The 24,110-nt window shown below is 40.9% G+C and overlaps 1 protein-coding gene and 1 long non-coding RNA gene across 2 annotated transcripts; both read left to right on the top strand.

The window, feature by feature from the left end:
* Positions 1–5,220: 5,220 nt before the first annotated feature.
* LOC120504057 (cell surface glycoprotein CD200 receptor 1-B-like) lies at positions 5,221–15,034 on the top strand. Its single transcript, XM_039713219.1, has 7 exons — positions 5,221–5,465; positions 7,887–7,968; positions 9,133–9,441; positions 10,263–10,511; positions 11,548–11,643; positions 12,409–12,452; positions 13,683–15,034. The coding sequence occupies exons 2-7, from the start codon at positions 7,908–7,910 to the stop codon at positions 13,797–13,799; spliced, it is 876 nt and encodes a 291-aa protein (XP_039569153.1). The 5' UTR covers positions 5,221–5,465; positions 7,887–7,907; the 3' UTR covers positions 13,800–15,034.
* Positions 15,035–15,094: 60 nt separating this feature from the next.
* Positions 15,095–22,282, top strand: LOC120504053. Its single transcript, XR_005627910.1, has 3 exons — positions 15,095–18,279; positions 19,783–19,878; positions 21,417–22,282. It is a non-coding gene; the product is annotated as an uncharacterized LOC120504053 (long non-coding RNA).
* Positions 22,283–24,110: the final 1,828 nt, after the last annotated feature.

The following is a 24,110-nucleotide window of genomic DNA, read 5'->3' on the forward strand; positions in this document are numbered from 1 at the left end:
GTGTGCCACTGCTTTCTCTTCTTGCCATCCCTTCCAGCCCTTCCTTGCCCAAAGACACACAACTTACAGAGAACACAGACCCTTCTAAGGCAGGGTCTTTTGTAACCTTTACAATGTGCTTTCACTTCAAAACAGAACCCTATTTTGCTGAGTTAAATATGGGAATGGCTCTGTGACATACTGGTAATCCTTTAAAAAGTTGTGGTGACAACTGATGCACTGATGGATACCTGACCTTTTCCTTTTTCAGGTTGTGTTAGCAAATATATAAATCATGTTTGACATTGCCTGATTTTAGGCTGGTGCTTTGCGTAGCTCAAGGCTTGTGGCTGGTGTGTGATGTGTAACAACAGACAGCTGAGGTTGTGACTTGTTCATCATGTCGCAAAGCAGTTTGTTTCTCTCAATTTAACTCCGCCACATCCTCTTCGGGGCAGTGTACCACCACAGGGTTCTTTTGACTCATCTCTTTCATGGGGGGAAGAGGGAGGAGACTTTATCTGTCTGTAAGAAAAATCAGCTGCATGTTAGGGTCTCAGAAGCAACAGCAAAAAAAACCTAATTAACCATACAGCCGAACGCAGGGATGGAATCTCCTGAACTGGGATAGTTCCCACTTCGCAGTTGTATCTGGGCCCTTGGTGAGGACAGAGAGGGAGGGGAGCTCCAGGCACATCCCTGCAGTTCTCTGGCGTGCAGGAGCTGCCTCGGAATCAGCCCTCAGGACTGGGATCCCCCTGGGAGCGGCTGCTGGTGCTGAAGTCTCCCTGCTCACCCCAAAAGGAGAATCAGAAGACCAGAGCACACTGGAACTGCTCCCCTGCCAGGCTCTGGGGTGAGGAAGGCTCCTCTTGAGCCTGCAAAGTGAGTGGATCTCCCCCAGCCTCAGCTCTCCTTGGGATGAATCCGAGAGGGAAGAGTGGCACACGTATCGCGCGGTCTTGTGCCAACAACCGCTACCAAGGCTGAGTAAAAAATTTAATTTATTTTAATGCAGCTGTTGAGGCATTTTAATTCCATCAAAGGCAATAACACAGGGCGAGCCACGGAGTATTCGTTTGCTACTTTTAAATGGGTTTGATTCATCCCTGCTTGGTTGTTCCTTTATGGATTTTGAGAGTTCCTTCTCGCTCAGAGGCACAACTGTTCAAGGGCTGTGAATTTTAAAAATTGCAGATTAAATTCTGCATTTCACACATGAATATTTAAACAGTCATATACTCTCTTCTTTCTGTAAGGTCCCATTTTTAATCATTAATGCCTGTTCTTTTGAGCAAATAAACCGCATATATGAAATTTGAATGCATTAAAAAAAAAAGATACTTCTCTGGGACCAGTTCCAATATGACAATATTCTGTTATGAATATTTATGGACCCATCAAAATTGGTGAATACTGAATTTGCTGATAGAAATTATGGAAGGTTTGCTGTTCTTTCTTTTACTTTCCTTTTGGAAGAGACTGAGAAATTCTTTGCAAATTGGGTCAAGTTCAGTGCATAAGTTTGGTCAAAAATGTATATTTTAATTTTCTTTGGTAAAAAAAAAATCAGTTTTTAAAGATTCAAACTGTTTTGATTGAAAGCAACTTTTGCATGCATAATCTATCCAAATTGCGAAGAAAAAAAAATCCCAAACCTTTTGACAGCGCTGAATAAAATAAAACAAAATATTTCTTTTAAGGCAAAAGATTTAATGTGAATGCAAGTGAAATTTGAGATGTTTTTAATGTAAGAACTATTCTTCCTTTGCCATACAAAAGCAACATGTATTTCATATTTCTAAGTGTTGATCTAGCTGCTCTATAAACACAGGGGACAATTTTGTCCCCTTCCCTAAATATATAAATAAGTAAAATACACATCTTCTTCTATGTGGTGACTCCAGTGAGGGCAGGGAATGCAGCTCCTTGAGGCTGGAGAAGCCATGTCCCAGCTGATGGGTGTTCCTGGGTCTTCGTGCAGGATCTCACGGCTGTCCATGGAATGGGGAAGCTGTAGATTTCAGAGAAAATGATGTTCCCTGAAGTGTGAAGGGGAAGGAGCAGTGAAGAGCTGAAGGAGAGAGGAGGTCAGGTAAGTCCCTGCTTAGCACTGCCTAAACTGTGGTTAGTGTTGCCAGGTAGGACAGACTGACAGGTGAGGAAGGACTACCTGGGGTTTTATTTCTGTTGCACACCAGGTCTTCTGCTATTTCTGTTCTTTTTAAAGCAGGAATTTCTTGAGGTTTGTAGCTTCTTTATGTGCAGTTTGGGATGTGTGGTGCAATTCCATCATGTTTGGCTGTGGAGTGGGAGGCCAGATTCTCTGACTGAAAGATGGGGAGGAAACCTTCATTGGGGAATCTGAGATACATCCTGATGATTACTAAAGGAGTTAAACACCAAGCTGTAATCCATCTTCTCTCTGTTCATCTCTGTATACTTGTACAGAAGACTTCTCCTCTGGCTATCCACAGCCCTGAAAGCAGTAATTACACTTGTGGATTGCTAATTCCCAGGTTTTTTTTGTCTGGAAAATCAGCAGCAAAAAGCAGTAGGTCCACAAGGGGCAGGAGTTAAAGCAGGTAAGACCATGAACATATGTGTGGTAGGTAGATTTGTCTGCTGCAGTGCTGGGATTGAGCGAGAAGCTCCTGAGGTTAGTGACCTACAAGTGATAAGGGGATTCTCTGGGGCCAGGAGTAGAAGTTGCTGAGCATGGCCCTGCTGGCCCAGTGCAATCAGCTACAGTTAAAAAAGAGATACATGTCCTTGATCTCTGCAAATTGTGATATAATTGCCTCTGGATATTTTAACATGGAAGTGTCAGGTTTTACAGGCTTCATTATCAGCAGGGCTTTCCCCCATCTGTTGGCTGACACTGGTGAGAGCCACAGATGGTTTATACCTGGGAAAGTCAAGGTGTTAGGTACAAGAACTGGGGTTTTTTTCTGCATAAAATGGAAAATGTAAAGCAAATGTCTTCTCTTTCTGAAAGGAAGAGAATGAGCTACCAGGAGTGGTGTTTTCATTCTTTCTTTGCTCTTTCTGCCCCTTCCCAACACTGGATTACTCCCTGAGGGACTGGCTGCAAGGCAGCTATAGGTGTGAGGAATATGCCTTGGCTTGTGCAATAACTTCATGGGACTAAGCTGTTTTCCAGATGAACTAGTGATAAAGAGGTAAATATATATGAGAAAAGGGGAGATGCCCAACTGCTTTCTGGAATTACAGCTACTATGTATGACAAACTTTTTTCCCCTGGGGAAAAATCCATACTTTGTAATGTTGGTATTACTCTAAATACTGCTATCTTGATGAAATCAATAGATGGCACAAATCTCTGTCTTGCTGTGGAGGAAATTTCAAAACTATTTACCTTTAGGTATATTTACCTAAACACTGTAATTTTACAGTTGTTTTGTATAACTTGCTTGTGATTGTTTTGAGAGTTCATTCTATCAGGCTAATTCTCTCTTTCAGAAAGCCATCCACCCTCTATTTCTCCATTTTGCAGAGAAAGCTTTGTAGTTTGGAACTGAATGAAACTAGCTCACAGACTGGATGGACTAAATTTCAAATAATCTCTATCTTCAACTGATGCCAGCAACTGTGAGACAAACAGGGAGTCTGGGAAGAAAATGCACCATGGAGGTTCTGATCCTCAGTCCCTGACAGAGCTAACAGTCTTCTGCTGTGCTAATACAGGAATTCAGAGGTCAGTTTTTGTTGGGCTGCAAGTTTTCAGGGTCAGGATATCTTTAAGAGACGTGCTAGTACAGGAATTCAGAGGTCAGTTTTCAGGGTCAGGATATCTTTAAGAGAATAGAAAAACCAGGAGGCTCTGAAGTCAAGGCAGAGGTGCACTACCCAGCAGCATTGTCAGGGGCCAGCAATAGATGGCTAAGGAAGATGGCTAAGAACAGAGAAAGCTCTCCTCTCCCTCCAGAGCTTTCCAGTTTCAGCTTTGGAAGTATCTACCTGCTGGCTCTTTTGATATGTTTTGTCTTCCACACAGGGCATCCAAAGTCTTGCTATATTTTGTTGCTTCATTTTCAGTGGAGGGATTTGAGGAAGTCCCACAGAAGACCATTGGTAGGGAGAAACAGGATCAGAAGAGCCTGACCTGTGGAAACACAGCCTCTCCTCTCCCTCCAGAGCTTTTCAGTTTCAGCTTTGGAAGTATCTACCTGCTGGCTCTTTTGATATGTTTTGTCTTCCACACAGGGCATCCAAAGTCTTGCTATATTTTGTTGCTTCATTTTCAGTGGAGGGATTTGAGGAAGTCCCACAGAAGACCATTGGTAGGGAGAAACAGGATCAGAAGAGCCTGACCTGTGGATGTTGAAAACACAGCATAACCAGCATCTCTCACCGCAGAAAAGCTGCAGGCTTTTGAGTTGGGTGCTGTGTGGTCTTGGTGATGAGGTAGAAACATCAAATACTGCATAGAAGATGCTGCTGCTGCTCTGACTGCCAAAATTGTGGGTTTGGATTTTAAACAACGTAGCCTTGATTTGCAGAGCAGTTACCTTAGCCTTATAAGAGAGTTGATCCAGATGTGTGCCACTGCTTTCTCTTCTTGCCATCCCTTCCAGCCCTTCCTTGCCCAAAGACACACAACTTACAGAGAACAGAGACCCTTCTAAGGCAAGGTCTTTTGTAACCTTTACAATGTGCTTTCACTTCAAAACAGAACCCTATTTTGCTGAGTTTAAATATGGGAATGGCTCTGTGACATACTGGTAATCCTTTAAAAAGTTGTGGTGACAACTGATGCACTGATGGATACCTGACCTTTTCCTTTTTCAGGTTGTGTTAGCAAATATATAAATCATGTTTGACATTGCCTGATTTTAGGCTGGTGCTTTGCGTAGCTCAAGGCTTGTGGCTGGTGTGTGGGACATTGCCTGATTTTAGGTTGGTGCTTTGCATCGCTTAAGGCTTGTGGCTGGTGTGTGATGTGTAACAACAGACAGCTGAGGTTGTGACTTGTTCATCATGTCGCAAAGCAGTTTGTTTCTCTCAATTTAACTCCGCCACATCCTCTTCGGGGCAGTGTACCACCACAGGGTTCTTTTGACTCATCTCTTTCATGGGGGGAAGAGGGAGGAGACTTTATCTGTCTGTAAGAAAAATCAGCTGCATGTTAGGGTCTCAGAAGCAACAGCAAAAAAAACCTAATTAACCATACAGCCGAACGCAGGGATGGAATCTCCTGAACTGGGATAGTTCCCACTTCGCAGTTGTATCTGGGCCCTTGGTGAGGACAGAGAGGGAGGGGAGCTCCAGGTATATCCCTGCAGTTCTCTGGTGTGCAGGAGCTGTCTCGGAATCAGCCCTCAGGACTGGGATCCCCGTGGGAGCGGCTGCTGGTGCTGAAGTCTCCCTGCTCACCCCAAAAGGAGAATCAGAAGACCAGAGCACACTGGAACTGCTCCCCTGCCAGGCTCTGGGGTGAGGAAGGCTCCTCTTGAGCCTGCAAAGTGAGTGGATCTCCCCCAGCCTCAGCTCTCCTTGGGATGAATCCGAGAGGGAAGAGTGGCACACGTATCGCGCGGTCTTGTGCCAACAACCGCTACCAAGGCTGAGTAAAAAATTTAATTTATTTTAATGCAGCTGTTGAGGCATTTTAATTCCATCAAAGGCAATAACACAGGGCGAGCCACGGAGTATTCGTTTGCTACTTTTAAATGGGTTTGATTCATCCCTGCTTGGTTGTTCCTTTATGGATTTTGAGAGTTCCTTCTCGCTCAGAGGCACAACTGTTCAAGGGCTGTGAATTTTAAAAATTGCAGATTAAATTCTGCATTTCACACATGAATATTTAAACAGTCATATACTCTCTTCTTTCTGTAAGGTCCCATTTTTAATCATTAATGCCTGTTCTTTTGAGCAAATAAACCGCATATATGAAATTTGAATGCATTAAAAAAAAAAGATACTTCTCTGGGACCAGTTCCAATATGACAATATTCTGTTATGAATATTTATGGACCCATCAAAATTGGTGAATACTGAATTTGCTGATAGAAATTATGGAAGGTTTGTTGTTCTTTTACTTTCCTTTTGAAAGAGACTGAGAAATTCTTTGCAAATTGGGTCAAGTTCAGTACATAAGTTTGGTCAAAAATGTATATTTTAATTTTCTTTGGTAAAAAAAAAATCAGTTTTTAAAGATTCAAACTGTTTTGATTGAAAGCAACTTTTGCATGCATAACCTATTCAAATTGCAAAGAAAAAAAATCCCAAACCTTTTGACAGCGCTGAATTTGTTCTTTTACTTTCCTTTTGAAAGAGACTGAGAAATTCTTTGCAAATTGGGTCAAGTTCAGTGCATAAGTTTGGTCAAAAATGTATATTTTAATTTTCTTTGGTAAAAAAAAAATCAGTTTTTAAAGATTCAAACTGTTTTGATTGAAAGCAACTTTTGCATGCATAACCTATTCAAATTGCAAAGAAAAAAAATCCCAAACCTTTTGACAGCGCTGAATAAAATAAAACAAAACAAAATATTTCCTTTAAGGCAAAGGATTTTATGTGAATTCAAGAGAAATTTGAGATATTTTTAATGTAAGAATTACATTGCTTGTTAAACATTAGTAGCAGAATATCGATCAATGTGGTTGTATTGGCATTTTTACCTCTATCCAAATTGCGAAGAAAAAAAAATCCCAAACCTTTTGACAGCGCTGAATAAAATAAAACAAAATATTTCTTTTAAGGCAAAAGATTTAATGTGAATGCAAGTGAAATTTGAGATGTTTTTAATGTAAGAATCACATTGCTTGTTACACATTAGTAGCAGAATATTGATCAATGTGGTTGTATTGGCATTTTTACCAGGTGGTAATGGAAGGTTTCATCCAGATGCATCACAATTCTTTGTTAGAGTTGTGAGCAAAGCAATTATTTGAGGAAAACAATTTTGTTGTGGGCAGTGAGGCGCTGGAACAGAAAAGTTGTGGATGCCCCATCCCTGGAAGTGTTCAGGGACAGGTTGGATGGGGCTCTGAGCAACCTGGTCTGGTGAGAGTGCCCATGGCAGGGGGGTGGAACTGGGAGATTTTTAATGTCCCTTCCAACCCAAACCATTCTGTGATTCAGTGACTTGAACATGCACTTGTATCACGCTGTGTTAAGGAGAACACCATCTCTTGCATTTGGCTCATGCCTGTGGCAGCGTTTGTTCTTCCTGTGCCACACGTGGCAGTATTGTGTGGCAGTATTGTGGCTTCTCCTCCACACCAGGCGTCCTCTTGTGGTTTGTTTCACATTTAAAATAAAATCTTTGACTTGGGAATGAAAACATCATCGTGTCAGTATTTCCCATGGGATGGGAGCACGGTTTTCCAATCATCTCTAGCTGTGGGTGCCTGATTCAGAAAGTAAATTATTAAAGAGATAGAGTTGGCAGCATTTATAAGACATGGTCTGTTAAAAGGTTTAGATAGTTGTAGGATCCAGGACTTGTTAGATGCCTCTTTAGTTCACCCTGTCTATGAAGGCAGGAAACAAATTCATGTGGTTTTGATCCCTTGCAACAGGAGGGCTGCTCTTTTTGTTCTGCTCCAAAAGGGCAGGTACTCTTCAAGAAATTAAAAGCATGCAAAGGCTAGGAATAATTTCTTTGCAAAATAGTTGATGAAGTCTAGATTCTGAGTGGGGTCAAACATCCAGGATTTTTAAAAATTGTTTGTAAACAGTAGTTTGTTTGGCTTTTTTTTTGGTTTGGTTTTTTGGTCTTTATTTTTGCTTTACTTTATTCACTGTGAGAGTGGCACTTGACATGGGGTCTTGTTTAGAACTCCTGCTTTCAAAGGAAACAGGGGTTTTACTACATGTTCTCTTTGGAGGGATGAGCGCAACCATTTGTGACTACTTGCCATTTTCTTTGCCTTCTGCAGTGCTGATTCCTGCTGTTAAAGATGGCTCAGAAATGGGCAGTTCTGGCTGTGCTCCTTTTCTTGCCAATCAATCTGGTTGAAGGTAAGTGAGAAAGATCCAAAACTGCATGTAGCACTATTTGGTACTCTGTATTTCCAACTTGCCAGGAGATTGAAACTTCATAGTACACCAGAGCAAATTTTGCCTATTGTTTTGTGGGAATGGAAAGAGTCATGTCATCTCAGCTGGCAAAATAATTGAGTGCCTTGCAGCGGCAGATAAATCTGACAGGAATCCAAAACTGGTCATCCAAAGACAGACCTGTTCATCTGGGACAGTGGCAGGAGAGCTGTGATTTCTGGAATAAAAGGCTGTGTTCCTTTTCTTGCCAATCAATCTGGTTGAAGGTAAGTGAGAAAGATCCAAAACTGCATGTAGCACTATTTGGTACTCTGTATTTCCAACTTGCCAGGAGATTGAAACTTCATAGTACACCAGAGCAAATTTTGCCTATTGTTTTGTGGGAATGGAAAGAGTCATGTCATCTCAGCTGGCAAAATAATTGAGTGCCTTGCAGCGGCAGATAAATCTGACAGGAATCCAAAACTGGTCATCCAAAGACAGACCTGTTCAGCTGGGACAGTGGCAGGAGAGCTGTGATTTCTGGAATAAAAGGGATCCACATATGTCTCTTACTAAACTTCTGCTCCAGGTGATGTTGGTTTTACTGTGCCACACATGTGTGTTCCACAGCTATCCCGGGTTTTACTGGCACTTGAAGCAAGGCACCTACTTCAGGAAAACTATGAATTTTTAAAAGTAGCTTCCTTTCCCTTAAGAGAGTGAATTTTGCCCTCCCCATCAATTTTTCAAAGCCTATATTAAAGAGACAGAAATTTGTTGCCTAAAGTAAAGGTGGGGGACTTGCAGCTTGTCAGCATCACTGCCCACAGCAAAAAGGCACCATCTCCACTGCACTTTCAAACTTCAGGAAGGTGGATCTGAAAGTTGAATACTAATATGTCCCCCAAGGCTGCCAGTACAGTCAGGAAGCTGTATTTTTAAGAGTGATGAAGCCAAGAGTTTCCTGTGCTTTTACAATAGCTGTAGCACCTTTTTAATGTCTTTTTTCATCTTATGCAGCTCACAACATGGTGAGTGTACACGCTGGCCACGAAGCTGTGCTGGATTGCCCCAACATGTCCAAGGTGCCTTTGCTGCTGGGCTGTAGCACCTTTTTAATGTCTTTTTTTCCATCTTATGCAGCTCACAACATGGTGAGGGTACAGGCTGGCCACGAAGCTGTGCTGGATTGCCCCAACATGTCCAAGGTGCCTTTGCTGCTGGTGACATGGAAGAGGAATTGCAGAAGTTGCTGCTGCTTGTCCTATAGAAGGGATCACGATAAGACAAGCAGGCTGAACTGCAGTGAGAGGATCACGTGGAAATATTCACCTGTCAGTAACCCTGCACTTCGTATTTACCCTGTGAACCTCGGGGATGAGGGAATTTACACCTGTGAATTTGCCAACAGGGAAGGGAATTTTGATTTTTTCTCTTCTCTGACTGTGATAGGTAAGACTGCATCATTAAAAATTAACTCAGTCTATTTGCAACATAGGCAGGAACAAAAGAGTATTAGGAAGCATAATGAATACATCAAATCACCTTTTTCATATAGTCAGGTAAATTATATCTAGGTTTCCATAAAAAATGGGAAGATTTTTTGTTCTGGCTATATTAGTTAAGCCATCTCAATATAACAAAAAAGAAACTAATTTTGCAACTCTGTAATTGCTATTTTTTTTCATTAGTTTGTTTTGGATTTGGGTTTTGGAGTATTTTTTGTTCTTCCCTGCATAATTGTGCCTTTCTGATAAAGGTTTAGGTGTTGTGTAAGCCTTTCCCTTTTTTGCCAAATGCAGAATACGAGTTGTTGGACTTCAAGCAGAACAGTTTTGCCCAATTCCTCTTTTATTTCCCTGCTACCTGATTTTTGATTCTACATATCCAAACTCCTAAATATTGTACCTGAAGCTTCAGCAATCTGCCTTTTCATCAGTCAAGTTGTAAACCTTTATTGAATCCACCCCTCTCTGTCATCCCATCTCCTGCTAATCTGTCATCACCTTTTGGCAAACAGGAGGAAGCAGTACTTTAGATGCAGCCAGCTAGTTTTTGAGGTGTCCACCTTGGACTTTTTGATGTATTGTTTTCCCTTTAAGATGTGCTAATATTTCAAATTATTTTAAAATCTCACGAATTGGTCATACAGTCTAAAAAAACCCACCTGTTTGTCAGTTTCTTAGTTGGTGATTTTATACTAAAAAAATGAAATAGAAATATCAAATATGAATAGAAATAATGGTTGTGGCCTTTTAAAATTTCTTCTGCAGTCCCTCCTACGGTGACTCTGACCCATGACAAGAGCAGGGTGGCTGTGTGCCGGGCATCTGCAGGAAAGCCAGCTGCTGACATCTCCTGGATCCCTGCAAGCAATCACAGCTCCGAGGAAGAATTCCATCACCCCAATGGAACAGTGACCAGAGTGAGCTACTTTGGCTGGACCAACAGCTCATTTCCCTCTGTCACCTGCCTGGTCACCCACGCAGCCATGAACCAGACTGTGGTCATGGACCTGAGATGTAAATAATGTTATTTTGTGGTTGCTTTCATCATGTCTTGGGCTCCTCTCTGCTGTTCTGTGCAGCTCTTCCCACTAAATGCCAGGGCTCTGGAACTAGGTTAGCTTGGTTATAAGGTGAAGTCTTAGTGCATGTTGAGAGATAAAGTAATGATTTTGAAAACAAATGCTTTGTGACACTGTATGGAGAAGCTTTCAGTGTATTTTTCTTTCAATTCCTGTCCTGTTTTACAAGAATTCCTTATTCTGCTTCCAGTGGGTTCACCTTGGCTGGCTGCCAGGTGCTCTCCAAGCAGCTCTATTGCTCCCTCCTCTTCAACAAGACAGGGAGAAAAATGCAATGGCCAGCTCGTGGGTCAAGGTGAAGACAGGGAGAGATCATTCACCAATTACTGTCACAGACAAAAGACACTTGAGAGAAAGTAATTTCTTGCCACTCAAATCAGAGGAGGATAGCGAGAAACAAGAAAGAATCTAAAAGCACCTTCCCCACAACATTTTGTCCAGCTTTTCCACAGTAGTGATGGTCTGGAGAAAATTTCCTTGGAGCATGCCTGTCTGTGACTTGCAAGTGTTCCAAAGGTAGTAAAGGCTAAAATTCAGCTTCTCTGGCTGTGCTGGACCTGTTGGAAGTCTATCACAGTAGGATTTGTAAGAACAGCTTAAGGAGCGCTCATACCACCAAAGTATCTCTACTAGTAGAGGCATGAAGAACAGAAATCAGCATAAACCACTCATTAATAAGAGCATTTTGCAGGGATGGCTGCTCAGTTGTTCAGGGATAGGAGTACTTGAAGAAAATGAGAATGTAAAGGCAGATGAGTTGAAAATGAAAATGTGTTTGTGCACACAAATGACTGGGAGAGTGAGGCAGCTTCTTATTGCTGATGGGCATCCAGACATCTCATCTGTTTCTCTCTGCTTTGTTTGGAAGCAGAGGATTAGCTTTTTCTTCCAGATAAGGTAGGCAGTTATGTCACAAATTCATGGATACTGACATCTTGCACTGTAACTTGCTCTCTTTTCTCATTGCTCAGACAGCTCCCATAGGCTTCTCTACATCCTGGCAGGAGCAGTTGCAGGTGTCCTTGCTGTCACTGGTGTGACTTTATGCTTGATTTTCGGGTGCAGAGGTGAGTCCTTTGAATCTGAAATATATTACAATCCCATTGCTGACTATGTGCAGGTACAAGGACATGCACTTTATTGCTGAGACTGAGGTGGGAGGCAAGGGTTGAGGAAAATGTTCATATATGCACAGTCCTTTTGGAGAAGTCGAAATGAAATAAGGGGTAGCAATTTAAAATAAGTCTGGAGTTTTGAAAGAGCCACAAGTATTGTGGTGCTAATGCATTACAGACTTGTCAGGGATTCATTCAGGATGAAAAGGGTTCTTTCTGAGAATAGGGCAGCTTTGAGTTTTTAGAATTATTTTGTTTGTTCTGCATTTACTGGCACAAAATTCTATACTAAAGAATGATAGTTCATAAACTAATGATCTCTTTCCATGAGCAGTGATAAATTTTCCCTTGAGCAAGTGTAAGAATAAGCCAAACTACATACTTTGATATCTTTCAGATAATTGTGCATTGGGCATATTAGATAGCTGATTTGTTTAATTTCTCATACTAAATGCAAAACACGGCTACTAAGAAGAAAATCAACTCTACCCCAGTAGAAACCAGGACACCCAGCATGACCAGAAGTTTCCATGAAGGGAAAAATAAAACAAGAACGTATTAAAGAGCAGGATGTAAAAAAATAAGAACATATGAGGGTAACTGTATTTTGAAGAAAATCTTTCAAGATCTGGGGGCAGCTAGAGGAGAACCCCAGCTATAACAGCTGTGTACCCTGCATATTCAAACCACTCTAACTTCCTGACATCCTCCTTTCAGCTTGCTGGTTACGTAAAAGGGCACAGGGCCCAGCAGAACACTCAGTAAGTGGCTTTGTGCGTGTGTGCTTTGCAGGTTTTGGTGTATTCTTCACTAAAACTTGCAATTTATTTTCAATGTGTCTGCTCTGACTAACTTCCCATATACCCCCCTGTGAGCACTTGGACAGGGGAATGAGGAACACATCATCTGTGAGAATGTGTGTTGTTTGGGTGGCCCTATCTTCATGTATAATCAGAGTATCTGAGCAATTGTTTAAGCACTGGATAGAGAGTGGTGTGGTGCATTTCTTGTTAATGAGTCACATTCACAATGCTGAATTTTAACTCTCCAAAAATGTAATATTTTCATATTTCTGCTTCACAGAGTAGTCTTTACTCAGATATTTTATTTAAGAATGTGTATTCTTAATGGCAGAAGTCTGTCTGATTAAAGATTGGATGGAACTAGATATGCCTTTTACAATGAGGGGAAAAAGGTCCACTTTGTTTTGCTGTATTGGAGACAAACACAGCTATGAAACTTTTATTTTTATGTGGCACTTCATATACTTGTAAGCCAGGAAACACCAGGGATAAATCTGCCACCACAACTTTTACTCACTCTCTAATTCCAATGTATTGTGATATATATTTAACAAAATGAAAATGTACTGCTTTTCCTCAGGGCTTCTGCCTCACTTAATGCACATGGAAAGACGAATTATTTCCTATTTTGTTTTCTGTTCATGATTTAATTAATGGTCGTGTGCCTTGTTTGTTGCAAACCAGTCAGAGTGCTCTCAAGTTAGAATGATTCATTTCCTGATATGCTCTTGTGTGGCATTCAGGACAATTTCATTGATGAGAGGGGGAGTTTCAGAGATCACAGGCTTCCAGTAATTTTAGGTGCCTAAATTGGATTGTTTGTGGTCTGTCTGTTTTGCTTTCAGAGAAGCTAGCATTGTTCATTTTCATCTATTTTGCTGTAGATACCAACATTTCAAAATTTGTTTTTGAAATGACAATATTAAGAAAAAAACAATATTAACAAAAACATTTCAGAGGCTGTCCTGTTGAGGCTTGTGAAGGCTGTTCTTGCATTTGTCTGCCAGTTCATGTTTCAACCTCTGTGCTGTACCCTTTTGCTCAGAGAAATCACATTTCTTTTGCAACAGTAATGTTACCCACCAGGTCTCTTCTGCTCTTTGCTTTTAGTTTGGAATCTATAGGAATGACAGCCCCACAGAATTCTACAATGTAGTACAATGGTACGTGTTTTTCTTCTTGTTGCAGACTAGAGCCTGGAATTTCCCACCTTCACGTGCAACAAGAGCAGCAGTCAAGCCTCCTGACATTCCAGAGAGAATCTATATGAATTACAGCCCAAGATCTATTTATGTATGCTTATAAGAGTGTAGGCACAAGTAGTTAGCTCAGCTACTAATGATACTCAGCTACTCAAACTTGTACTTGAACTCTTAAGCCTCAGACCTTAACCCCAAAATTCTTTGTCTTTCCTGACCTGAAGATGGTGGGGTAGAAAGGACTGTGTTAGTAAGTTTTTTTCTCTTTCTCTAAATATCAGTACAGCTCTAGAGAAAGTTGGAAATTTTAAAGATTGAATTAGGGAAATAACTCAACTTTGTTAGAAAGTAAACTCTGGTTCATGGACTGATTTTCCTCAAAACAATAATAGACATATTTCTGCGCCAGAGTAAAAGACTGCTGGTGAAAACGTAGCACTTTTCTTTCCATTTTGACAAGTGGATTCTCTTTAAAGTTCTGTGTTGGAAACTAGAAAGTGACATGGGAGACCTCAAAACACAGAAGGTGAAAGCAATACATCTAACAGAAATGCAGAAATAAGAGAGTTTTAGGGTTTTTTTGGTTGTTTTGTTTTGTTTTCTGGTTGCAATGACAGATGATGATCTTCTATTTGACACATTTGCATTTTTAATAGATTTCTTTTTCACTTAATTTTTCTGTTTGCATTGATGATTGCTGGAAAATAAAGCCAATTTGATATACTCGATATGGAAATAAGAAACAGCAATGGGCAATTTTGGACACTCTTTAACGTAAATATGCAAATATTTGCCTGAAGGATTTTTGTGATTATTTGGGTAAATGTTTTTTGACCAGTTTCTGAGAAGCTGAGATCACATCATGGCTTTACTGAGAACAGAAGTGTTAAGTTGTATAAAGGGCAAGTGGTGTGCTTGTTTAAAACAAAGGAAGAAAAGACAACCCTAACACCACCATTTATTTCTTTTCATCTTCATGTCCCCAGGATAAAAAACCTCCACAGCCTGGTTGTTAATTTCAGTTTTCATTGGTCAGGTCTGTCAGAGCTTCCAAACACTAATGCAGCAGTAAGTAAACTGAAATGTGTGTTTTGAAGAGCCTTTTCCTGCTTGTTCCTGCAGGGTCATCTCTGTTCCATAGGCGTTCTTAGGCATGAGCATCTCCCAGTGCCTTTGAACTGCACTTTATCACTTCTAAATAGACACGGATGTCTGCTGACGTCACTCCAGCCTTTCATTTTAGTCAGAAAGACATGAAGAATGACTCTCTGCCTCAAGGAAAAGGGGCTACAGAGACCAGGCTTGGTGAACAAGTGAATCCTTTCCTGTGGTGTTGAATGTCAGTGATGGGTTGGTGCAGCACCATCATGCCTTCTCTAGGAAGGGAGAGGCTCTTTTCATGTGTGAAACCTCTGGGAGAAATAAGTGACAGCTTGGAAGTAGTGCAAATAGGTTTGAAATGATGCTAGATAGGAGAAGTGTTTAGCAGCTCTAGCGAAATCCACAGCAGTGCCTCAGTCCAAGGTGCTGCCAAGGCGTCATTTGTGACTTGAAGCTTCTTGAAATAGAGGGAAGACCTCTTGTTGCTTAAGGAACTGCCCAGTCAGGTCTAAACCTGAGTTCCTGGGCTGGTGTTTCTCAGTGTGGTGAGTGAGCATGGATTGTTTTTATGGACAGCTACAGCAATCTGTGCCTTTTTCAGAAGCTGGATTATTGCAGCCACACCCAAGGATGACAGGGCTGTTAAAATTAAGAGAGTTAGGTTGTGGAGCAGCCTGCTTCTGGGAATCAGAGTGCATGTGTGCTGTGATCATTAGGGTGTAATGTAAGACCTTTTCTTAATTCCTTTGCCTCAAGTGAGATGTTGAAGGGTGAGATCTAATGGAGACAGAAACATAGAACCTAGACGGGGAGATGATGGTGTGTGGGGAGAAAGCTCTCTGAAGCTATCTGTGATAATTTGTCCTGGCTGACAACTATGGTTTTCAAACTCATATCTTTATTTTCATTTTTAATTTGTATTTGGTGGAATTGGCCCTGTCACCTGCAATGTGTCAGCACTTCTGTTAATGTAGAAATTCTGAGCAGACTTAGTGCTGAAACAAGGTGCTCTGGCAATGACATGGGCTATCCTGGAATAAAATTTGGCCCTTATGCTTGTTAGGCTTGTTGTGTATGATTAATAAAAGTTATCAGGCCAAAGAGAATAATGTGGCTATGGGGGTGGTTGCAAGAAAGGCTGGAACATCAATAAAGCTTTTATAGGTACTTTCACTGTTGGATATGACTGGTGAAGGGCAGGGTTTTGTCATATGTGGAGCTCCTGGCGTGGGCTTTGGTGGCTTCCTCTCTGCCTGCTGTGACCAGAGCCATGTGTGCCATGCTTCTTGGGCTGTTGAGCTGATCTGTTGAGTATTTGAGAATGAGAAACAAATCACTTCAGTATTTTCTGTCATGCTGCTTTTATATGGCATAGGCAGCTTGGTGTAACCCAAAGAAAAACTCAAAATGTGTTTGGTGTCTTATAACAATTTGGTCTCAAAAATAAGCACCTCAAATTTTTTAAATATTTATAATGATTTTTTTCCCCTGATTAATCATGAGTACATTCTTGGTGACCCTATACTCTTTTTATTTGCACTGAAAGAAAATTTAATCAAGGCAGGTATTTTAGACTGCCAAAATATATTGGAAAATGCTGACTGTTTGTTGAATAATCATTGTGAGAGAGCGCTACTAAAAAGTGATGGGAATTGGAGTGAACTATTTGCACATTGTCACAAGAAAAAAAAAAATTAAAAAGCCTGGGAGCATGACACTGCTGTTTCAGATTGACTATTTAGACAAATGCAGAGTTGACCGAATGTCACTTGAGCTTTTTAGCACCAGATGTGATTATAGATGAAAATGCTCCTGTTTATTGTGTGGATTTTCACTCACATTGTTCATAGGACACTCTTTGTAATAATGATGATGCCTGCTTTCTGATTAATCTATGAACAATTTGTCTTCTGGAAATAGCAGGTGTTGTGATGCCTCTTTCTCTTCACTGAATATGAAAAAAAATAGCGACAAAGCATTATGTTTAGAGCCTCATAAATTGGAATGTGACTTCAGATTATGAAGAAAATTTGTTTAAAATCACAAATTTCAACACCAGGATTGAAATGAAGAAGGTAAACAATTTTCCTACAGACTTTGGGAATGGAGCAGATGTCCAAATGGTTTGCCAGTTCAGTGAGGAGGTCGATTTTCCTAAGTTTGAAGTTGCAGCTATAAGTTTTGTCTAACCTTCCTGGCACAAATTTGTCACAACTTTTCCTCTGTGATGAGAAAATAATGCTTTCCTTGGTTCTCTAGTAACTGTAACACCTGTGATGTCTTTGTGACCTGCTCTTTCTGCCTTTGTGAAGTCTTTGCTGTTAATGATAACTTGTCAGCTCCTTGATTTTGTGTCCACAGTCTGTATACACCTGTCATGTGCTGGAGGCAGTGAAGAGCTCAGGAATTTAACCAAGTGGGACTTTTTCTACATTTTCTATCCCTTCTCTGTCCTGCCATAGTTAGTACTTGTGCTCTTAATGATGCTTCTTTAATTAAGTACCTACTTTTCTCTTTTTCCCCCCCAATGTTTTAATGCACTAGTTTTCTCAGTTTATTGATTTTTGTGTTTGCTAAGTATTTTATTATCTAGTTTTATTTCTTTCTCTTTTTGGTATAAAGTACAATTTTATTCTTTATTCTTTTGTTGCCTTTTTTATGTGTGTAACAAGGGGTTTCAAATAGTGACTTGTTTTGGAATTCTTTAGTGCTTTTCACTAACTTCTCCACAGAGACATACTTACTCCAGGTCTCCTTAATTTTTTCCCCCCAATGCATAATAGGAAATTAATCACTCTTGATGATAAACATCTTCTGTTCTTATAATTCTGTGAATCTAAGCTCACTTACCAAATCCAAATGCATAACATGTAGCATTTTATTTGTTCTTGGCTGACATGTGTCTAACAGAATCATATAATTGTTAAGGTTGGAAATAACTTCTGAGATCATCAAGTCCAACCATTAACCCAGCACCACTGTGGCCACAACTAAACTGTGCTCCTCTGTGACCCATTTACATGTTTTTGAACACATCCAGGGATGATGATTTCACCACTTCCTTGGGCACCTGTTACAATGCCTGACCAGCTTCTCAGTGAAGAAACTTTTCTGAATATTTAATACACTTTGCAGCACCCATGAGGAAGAGCAGTGATAAAAATGTGAGTGGAACAGCCCTGCAGACACCAAGGTCTGTGGAGAAGGAGGACAGGAGGTGCTCCTGGTACAAAAGCTGGTATTCCCCTGCAGCCCATGGTGAGACAGCTGTGCCCCTGCAGCCCATGGGAGAAGCAGATTTCCACCTGCAGCTCATGGAGATCCCATCCTGGAGTACACTTCTGGCAGGAGCTGGGACCCTGGAGAGGGATCCGTGCAGGAATGGGTTTTCTGGCAGAAATCACACTGGAGCAGTCTGTTTCTGAAGGACTGCATCCCATGGAAAGGACCCACACTGGAGCAGCTGTGAAGAACTCTATCCCATGGTAAGGAACTTCTGGAACAGAGGAAGTGTGTGAAGGAGTGGTGGAGGTGTAGAGCTATGAGCTGACCCCCAAACCCCATTGCACTGCTGGGGCTGGGGAATATGAGGTAAATCTGTGAAGAAGAGGGAGTGAGAGCAAAGGTGGTTTCAATTTTGTTTTTTATTTCTCATTATCCTACTCTGTTGTTAATTACTAATAAAAGAAATTAACTTCCCTGAGTCAAGTCTGCTTTGCCCATGACACTAACCAGTGATCTCCCTGTTCTTATCTTGACCCATGAACTTTTCCATCATATTTTCTCCCCTTGTTGTGCTGAGGAGGGGGAGTGAGAGAGTGTCTGGCTGGGCACTGTCAGGTGGCAGCCAGCCAAGGTCAATGCACCAGGCAAGGCTTAGTCACCAGCAGAGCTATAATAGGAAAGAGGATGCTGTAAACATCACATTCTACATTATTAAGGCATTTTTATGCCCATGGTCCCTCTCTAGGTCTTCTGACTTTAATCTCATCACTGTGTACTGAGCTCTGAAAATTTCATTTCCACTCATTCTATTCTCTCAGCTGTCAATAAGTACTGCTGAGCAAACAAGGCTAAGTGCTTTTGGGATTGATTTTTGTCTCACTTCTGCCACAGTCCAACAGTGTTTATATTGTCATATCATAATGCTCCTATCTAGCTGTGCTTATATTTTAGATTTCCATGTATACATCTGAAAAAGAAACCACAGACAGCCCCCTGAAATAGTTTCTATGCTAGATTTATGATCTCTGAAGACAACAACCCCTTCTTCTGTACAAAACATGTGGCCACATGCTGCAGAACAACGTGCTTAGTACACGAATGTCTTGTAACTCACTCCATCTCGTGTGAGAGGAGTGTTGTGTGGAATAGACAGACAAGCAAGCCAACTACTGAAAAGCTCTGGTCTGGCTGCTCATCTTTTTGTGCAGCTCTCTTGAAATATGCAAATCAGGACGATTGGAATCCAACACCACCAGTCAGTGTATTGTAAGGGCTGCCTCCTTAATCAGGCAAGTTAGTGCCTGCAAAGCTCTGATACCTTCAGGAGCTCTGCCTGCCTCCAGGTCTGAATATCTACCAGCCACACTTAGTATCACATCCTTCATCATTGTCATTCTTGTGTAATCAACAGTGGCTGCCAATTTCATGCTGCTATAGATAGCAAAAATAAAAATGTACACCTATATGCAAACATCTTGATTCATAGGTACATTGCTCTGTGTGTGTGAAGATGTGAATACACACAGGAAAAGTTAGGGGTTTTTTCCCTGAGAAATTAATTTCTTAATAATTTCCCATCAACAGAACATTTCATTATATATAAATATTGTGAAAGACCTTATAAGACAGATAGACACATGAGGGATAAAATGAAAAGTTGCTGTGGAAACCATAACCTGAAATAAATCTTTCTTCTGTGCACTCAAAATCCCAGTCTTTGTCTTCTATTAGAATATTGTTTGCATATCATTTCCCTCTTTTAGAAAGAATCTGAATTTCTGATACACAAATGGAAATGCCATCCTGACAGTGACTGTAAAGTGCATCTCCGACTAATGGAATTTTTTTTTTCCTCTCCTGTGAGTATTTTAAGCCTTTCTCTTGTCTTGGTATCAGTCTGGTGTGAGGCAGAAAAAAAAAAGGAAATCCTGTTGGTCAGTACTGCCCACATATAATAGCTTCAGCAGTTTTGAACTGATGATATTAATGCCTTAATTGGACCTAATTTTGGTGTAGGAGACAGCTTGGGGTAGGCTATAGAGGAGAGAATAAGAAACACATAGAAGATGTTAAGGCACAAAGGAAATGTTTGGCTAAACACAAAACATTCTTTAGCTCTCAGCTTGCAGCTGTCATCATCCCTCTACAGCACATTCTTAGAAAAACACATTTTAAATGTGTTTGGCTGTCAAATGAGCAAAAAAGAGATTTGAGCTCTGGTATGGAGAGGCTGGATCACACCAGAGCTGGTGTCCACGTTCTGTCCTTGGGACCCTCCTGTAGCTGTTGTTGTCTGCAGTCATCTGTTGGCAGAGGCATTCCCACAGTGTTAGCCTGGGTCAGGAATGTGCCTTTGAAAAGAAGCTCCCGGTGGTCCCGTGCTCGCTGCGCGGGGTTGGCATTGTCCAGCACCCTTGCAGCACACAGCAAACGCTGCATCTTTTCTGCAGCACCCCAGGGCTTCACCTCACGCTCTCCAGCTGCTCACGGGTGTTCAGCTCACAGGATCAGAGCAGAGCTAGCCCAAAATAAAATCCCCCAGCTCGTGCTGTGCTCTGTCAAATGACTCCTGCTGAGCTACGCAGCTGATGAGATAAACTTAGCTTTTGTTGAAAAGCCCTTCCTGCAGTGTGGTTTTTCTTTTTAATCTGTTTTGTATGCAAGAAATAACTTCAGCATCAGCTCCAAGAAGGCACTGAAAAATACTAATTTGCAGTGCTCATGTATTGAAAGATCTTTTTTGGTCACACAAAGGGTGTGCATTGAAAAGATGAGGCCAATTATTGAGTGTGCTCCTGTGATTTTCAGTCTAGCAAAAAGCATTGGGGACTGATTCTTGACCTGCTAAAACTGGGTTGCTTGGCAAGAAAACATAGCAGACATGGCTTCATGCAGGCATTATTGCTGGCTAAGCCTCATGTTTTCTTCACAAATGCTGAAATACCACAAAGAATGATTTAAGATCAATCTGCACAATGATTTCCAAATGCATTAGTCCTGTTTCCCTTATTCAGTAGTTACATATATATAGATACACATATAAAAAAACTGGCATAAAATTTCTACTGCTATTGCACAACAGCTTGCATTTGAAAGGTCATTGTGCTTAAGTGCCAATGGAGAATTAGCATATATATATAAAAAAGGAGGGCGTGTGTGTGTGACAAAAAAACACGTGAAAAGCCAAATTCTTGGAATACATCTACTAGATGTAATATCAAGGGCAGTCCCATATGAACTTTGGGGACCAAAACCATTCCATGATTCTATGATTTGAATGAGGAGCTGGCTGTGAAACCACCCCAGACATTGTGAAACACATTTCTTTTTTCAGCAGCTCAGAGGAACATTCTGGAGATAGCTTGAAACTGTTTTAACTTTGTGTAATATTTTACAGGATGGTCCAGAATGGCCAGAAGAGAAAAGACCATGGGAAACCACAGATATCTGACCCTTTGAAAACCTCGCTCAGCTTCTTACAGTCAAGGATTGAGGACTTTTGTGAGGTGGAGGTTGCATTTGAATCATCTCTTAACAGCCACTGATAAGCCCGCCCTTCATAATTATTTCAATGTCTTTTAACCTTTTTTATGTTTTTAATCTATAAGATCCAGCAATGAGTTCCACAAATTTAATTATGTTCTGTGAAAAAAATATTTTTGCTGGTGGTTGAAACCCACTTCTTGGTAGTTAAATGCTGAGAGGAGGAGGCATTGCTGTGGTGAGGCTGAAGAAAACAACTAACAAGTAGCAAAAGAAACAGTAGTGGCAAAGAAGAGGAGGAAAGCACCTCACTCCAAAAGAGAGGCAAGAGTCAGGAAGAAGAACAGCAGGGAAAGGACCTTAAAGATTCCCACCTGCCCCCAAAGGGTACATCCAGGAGTGTAAACAACCCTGGCTAAGGAAAAATTGGTCGTGTTTTCAGTGGTGAATGGGAGACTCATGAACCACATCCCTAAGGAAGGACTAGGAGAGGGTGTTGAGGCTGAAAAAGATTCTGAAGGTCATAGGAAGGATCAACAGTGGATTTTTCCCTGTTAAAAAGAACCATCAATGCCCAAAGAGAATTAAAAAAAATTGTGTGAAAGTGATATTCAACAAGGACTATGTTTAGGTGAAATTGGGTAAAATACTTTGAAAAGAAGGACAGAAAAGTTCCTCCAGACCACTGCAGTCAGTGCAAGGAGTATGGTTAGAAGCAAAAGCCATCCAAAGAGGCATCCCCCATGTGAGGGTGGATATTGCTGAAGACAGAGCTTCCTGGGATCACACTAAACAATGCTTGTGAAAAGAAATCTAAATAAATAAATGAATAAAATTGTTTGGAAAAGTAGTGCAGTCCTTACAGCTATTTTTATAATACAAGGAGAAGGGGAAAATGGAGTAAAACTGCTGCCAACTGTAGTTAAGTGGGCAATATCAAAGTATTTATTTTTATATGACTAGAAAGTATGGTCAGGAGAGAACAGATATGGTGTTCACACCAAGCAAGTGTTTATTGCAGGTGTTGTTGGAGCAGGAAACTGAATATTGTCATCAACTACATAATTACATTAAGGTGGAAGAGTATCAGTGAGTATTACATGACAGGAGCAATCATGTTGGAAATGGGCTGTATAGAAATGACAGAATAATGATTTTAAAGGTATTGGAGAAATAGAAACACACTTTAAAGATTTTAAGAAAAAAAGCGGTAATGTGGATAACATAGATTCGTTTCCATCAGAATTATTCCAGGAAAAGATGTCAAAGGAAGCCCTCCTGGGACAGACTGGGGAGTTGAATTTGGATGCAAATACAGAATTACTGAATGCTTTTAGAGAGTAAGATACTCCAGAGATTTGTGTCACAGGAAATTTTCTTAGTCATCCAGACTGAAAACCATTAGCAATCATACGCCATGGGACTGACAACAGAAGATCTATTTAACTCCACAGTCATTGAAGCAGGGACTGATACGACTTAAAATTTTGTTTCTGAGACTAAACATTAACAACTTAGAGGAGATGGTTGTAGAAAACCCTTGAGTGAACAAGTGAGGTTGATTTAATTGATGTGATCTGGAACATGGGTATGTGATCCTAGTTTCAAAAGAGAAAATCATGCATAACTAGGGGAACTAAATGGTGAAGAACGGACCAAAAAAGTTGAAGATTTCATTTTAAATGAAGCTGGAAACTTCTTTATGTTAAAGATGTAGAGATGTTGGGGACTGCTCTTCTAAACAAAAGGAAACATCAGAACAGCCAGCTCTGGAAATAACAGAAAATTCAATTGAAATGGACATTAAGAACATGGGGAAACCCTGAAAGGATGGGGAAAGATGATTGCCCTGCAAAAAGGCCTGTCCCAAAGATCAAGAAGCTCAGGGGATTGCTAATACCTGTGCAATTGCACAGCTGGTCTTAATAAATACCTTTAATTGCTAAGCAGGGGGCTTGCTAGGTTTTGGGCAAGAAAAGCTGTGGTGAGAGCAACTCTGAGCCCTAAAGCTCTCATTGCACCCCTGTATGTTGGGAGATTGGTGTTTGGAGATATGGACAACCAGTGCTCTGTAAGTAGGAAAAGGGTGTGTGGGAGTAAGGACTGCTGTAGAGAAACATTTGGAGTTTTTTCTGTAATGAGAGGAGAATTTTGATCCAAGTTTGCTTTTGGTACCTGGCAAGATGGGCTGGGCCAGGGTTTTGTGTTAGCCCAGACACTCCTGTGATATGAGGCACCTGTTTGAGGCAGAAGGGGGTCAGTCTGAGCAGTGAAAAGCCTTGAGAAGTGGTACAAATGAAGTCTTTCACTGCAAAGTGCTAGGAAATTTTAATTATCAGTCTTATCACTAATTTGATGTGTGATGGCCTCACATCAGAGGGTTCAGCAGCTGTTTGGGCAGAGATGAAAATGAATCTGTGCTGATGCAAGGTACACATTCAGTATGACTACCATACATTTTTTGTGTCCGTTCTTTGCATGTGTAGGGGGATAAAGAGACACACCAAAAGTCACCACCTGCCTTAGGAGGATGTGTCCCTCCTCAAATCCTAGTGGTTGTATCTGGATCAGAAAACTGGACCCATTAAGAGCTTGACATCTGCTTGAT

The sequence above is a fragment of the Passer montanus genome, unplaced genomic scaffold (genome assembly GCF_014805655.1).
Source record: "Passer montanus isolate IOZ18808 unplaced genomic scaffold, ASM1480565v1 scaffold28, whole genome shotgun sequence".
NCBI classification, from domain to species: domain Eukaryota; kingdom Metazoa; phylum Chordata; class Aves; order Passeriformes; family Passeridae; genus Passer; species Passer montanus.

Bases quoted from the DNA above. Each gene is read 5' to 3' on its own strand.
- LOC120504057 (XM_039713219.1), top strand. From the start codon at position 7,908: ATGGCTCAGAAATGGGCAGTTCTGGCTGTGCTCCTTTTCTTGCCAATC. The intron at 7,969-9,132 runs GTAAGTGAGAAA...CATCTTATGCAG, and splicing joins GCCAATCAATCTGGTTGAAG to CTCACAACATGGTGAGGGTA. The intron at 9,442-10,262 runs GTAAGACTGCAT...TTTCTTCTGCAG, and splicing joins CTCTTCTCTGACTGTGATAG to TCCCTCCTACGGTGACTCTG.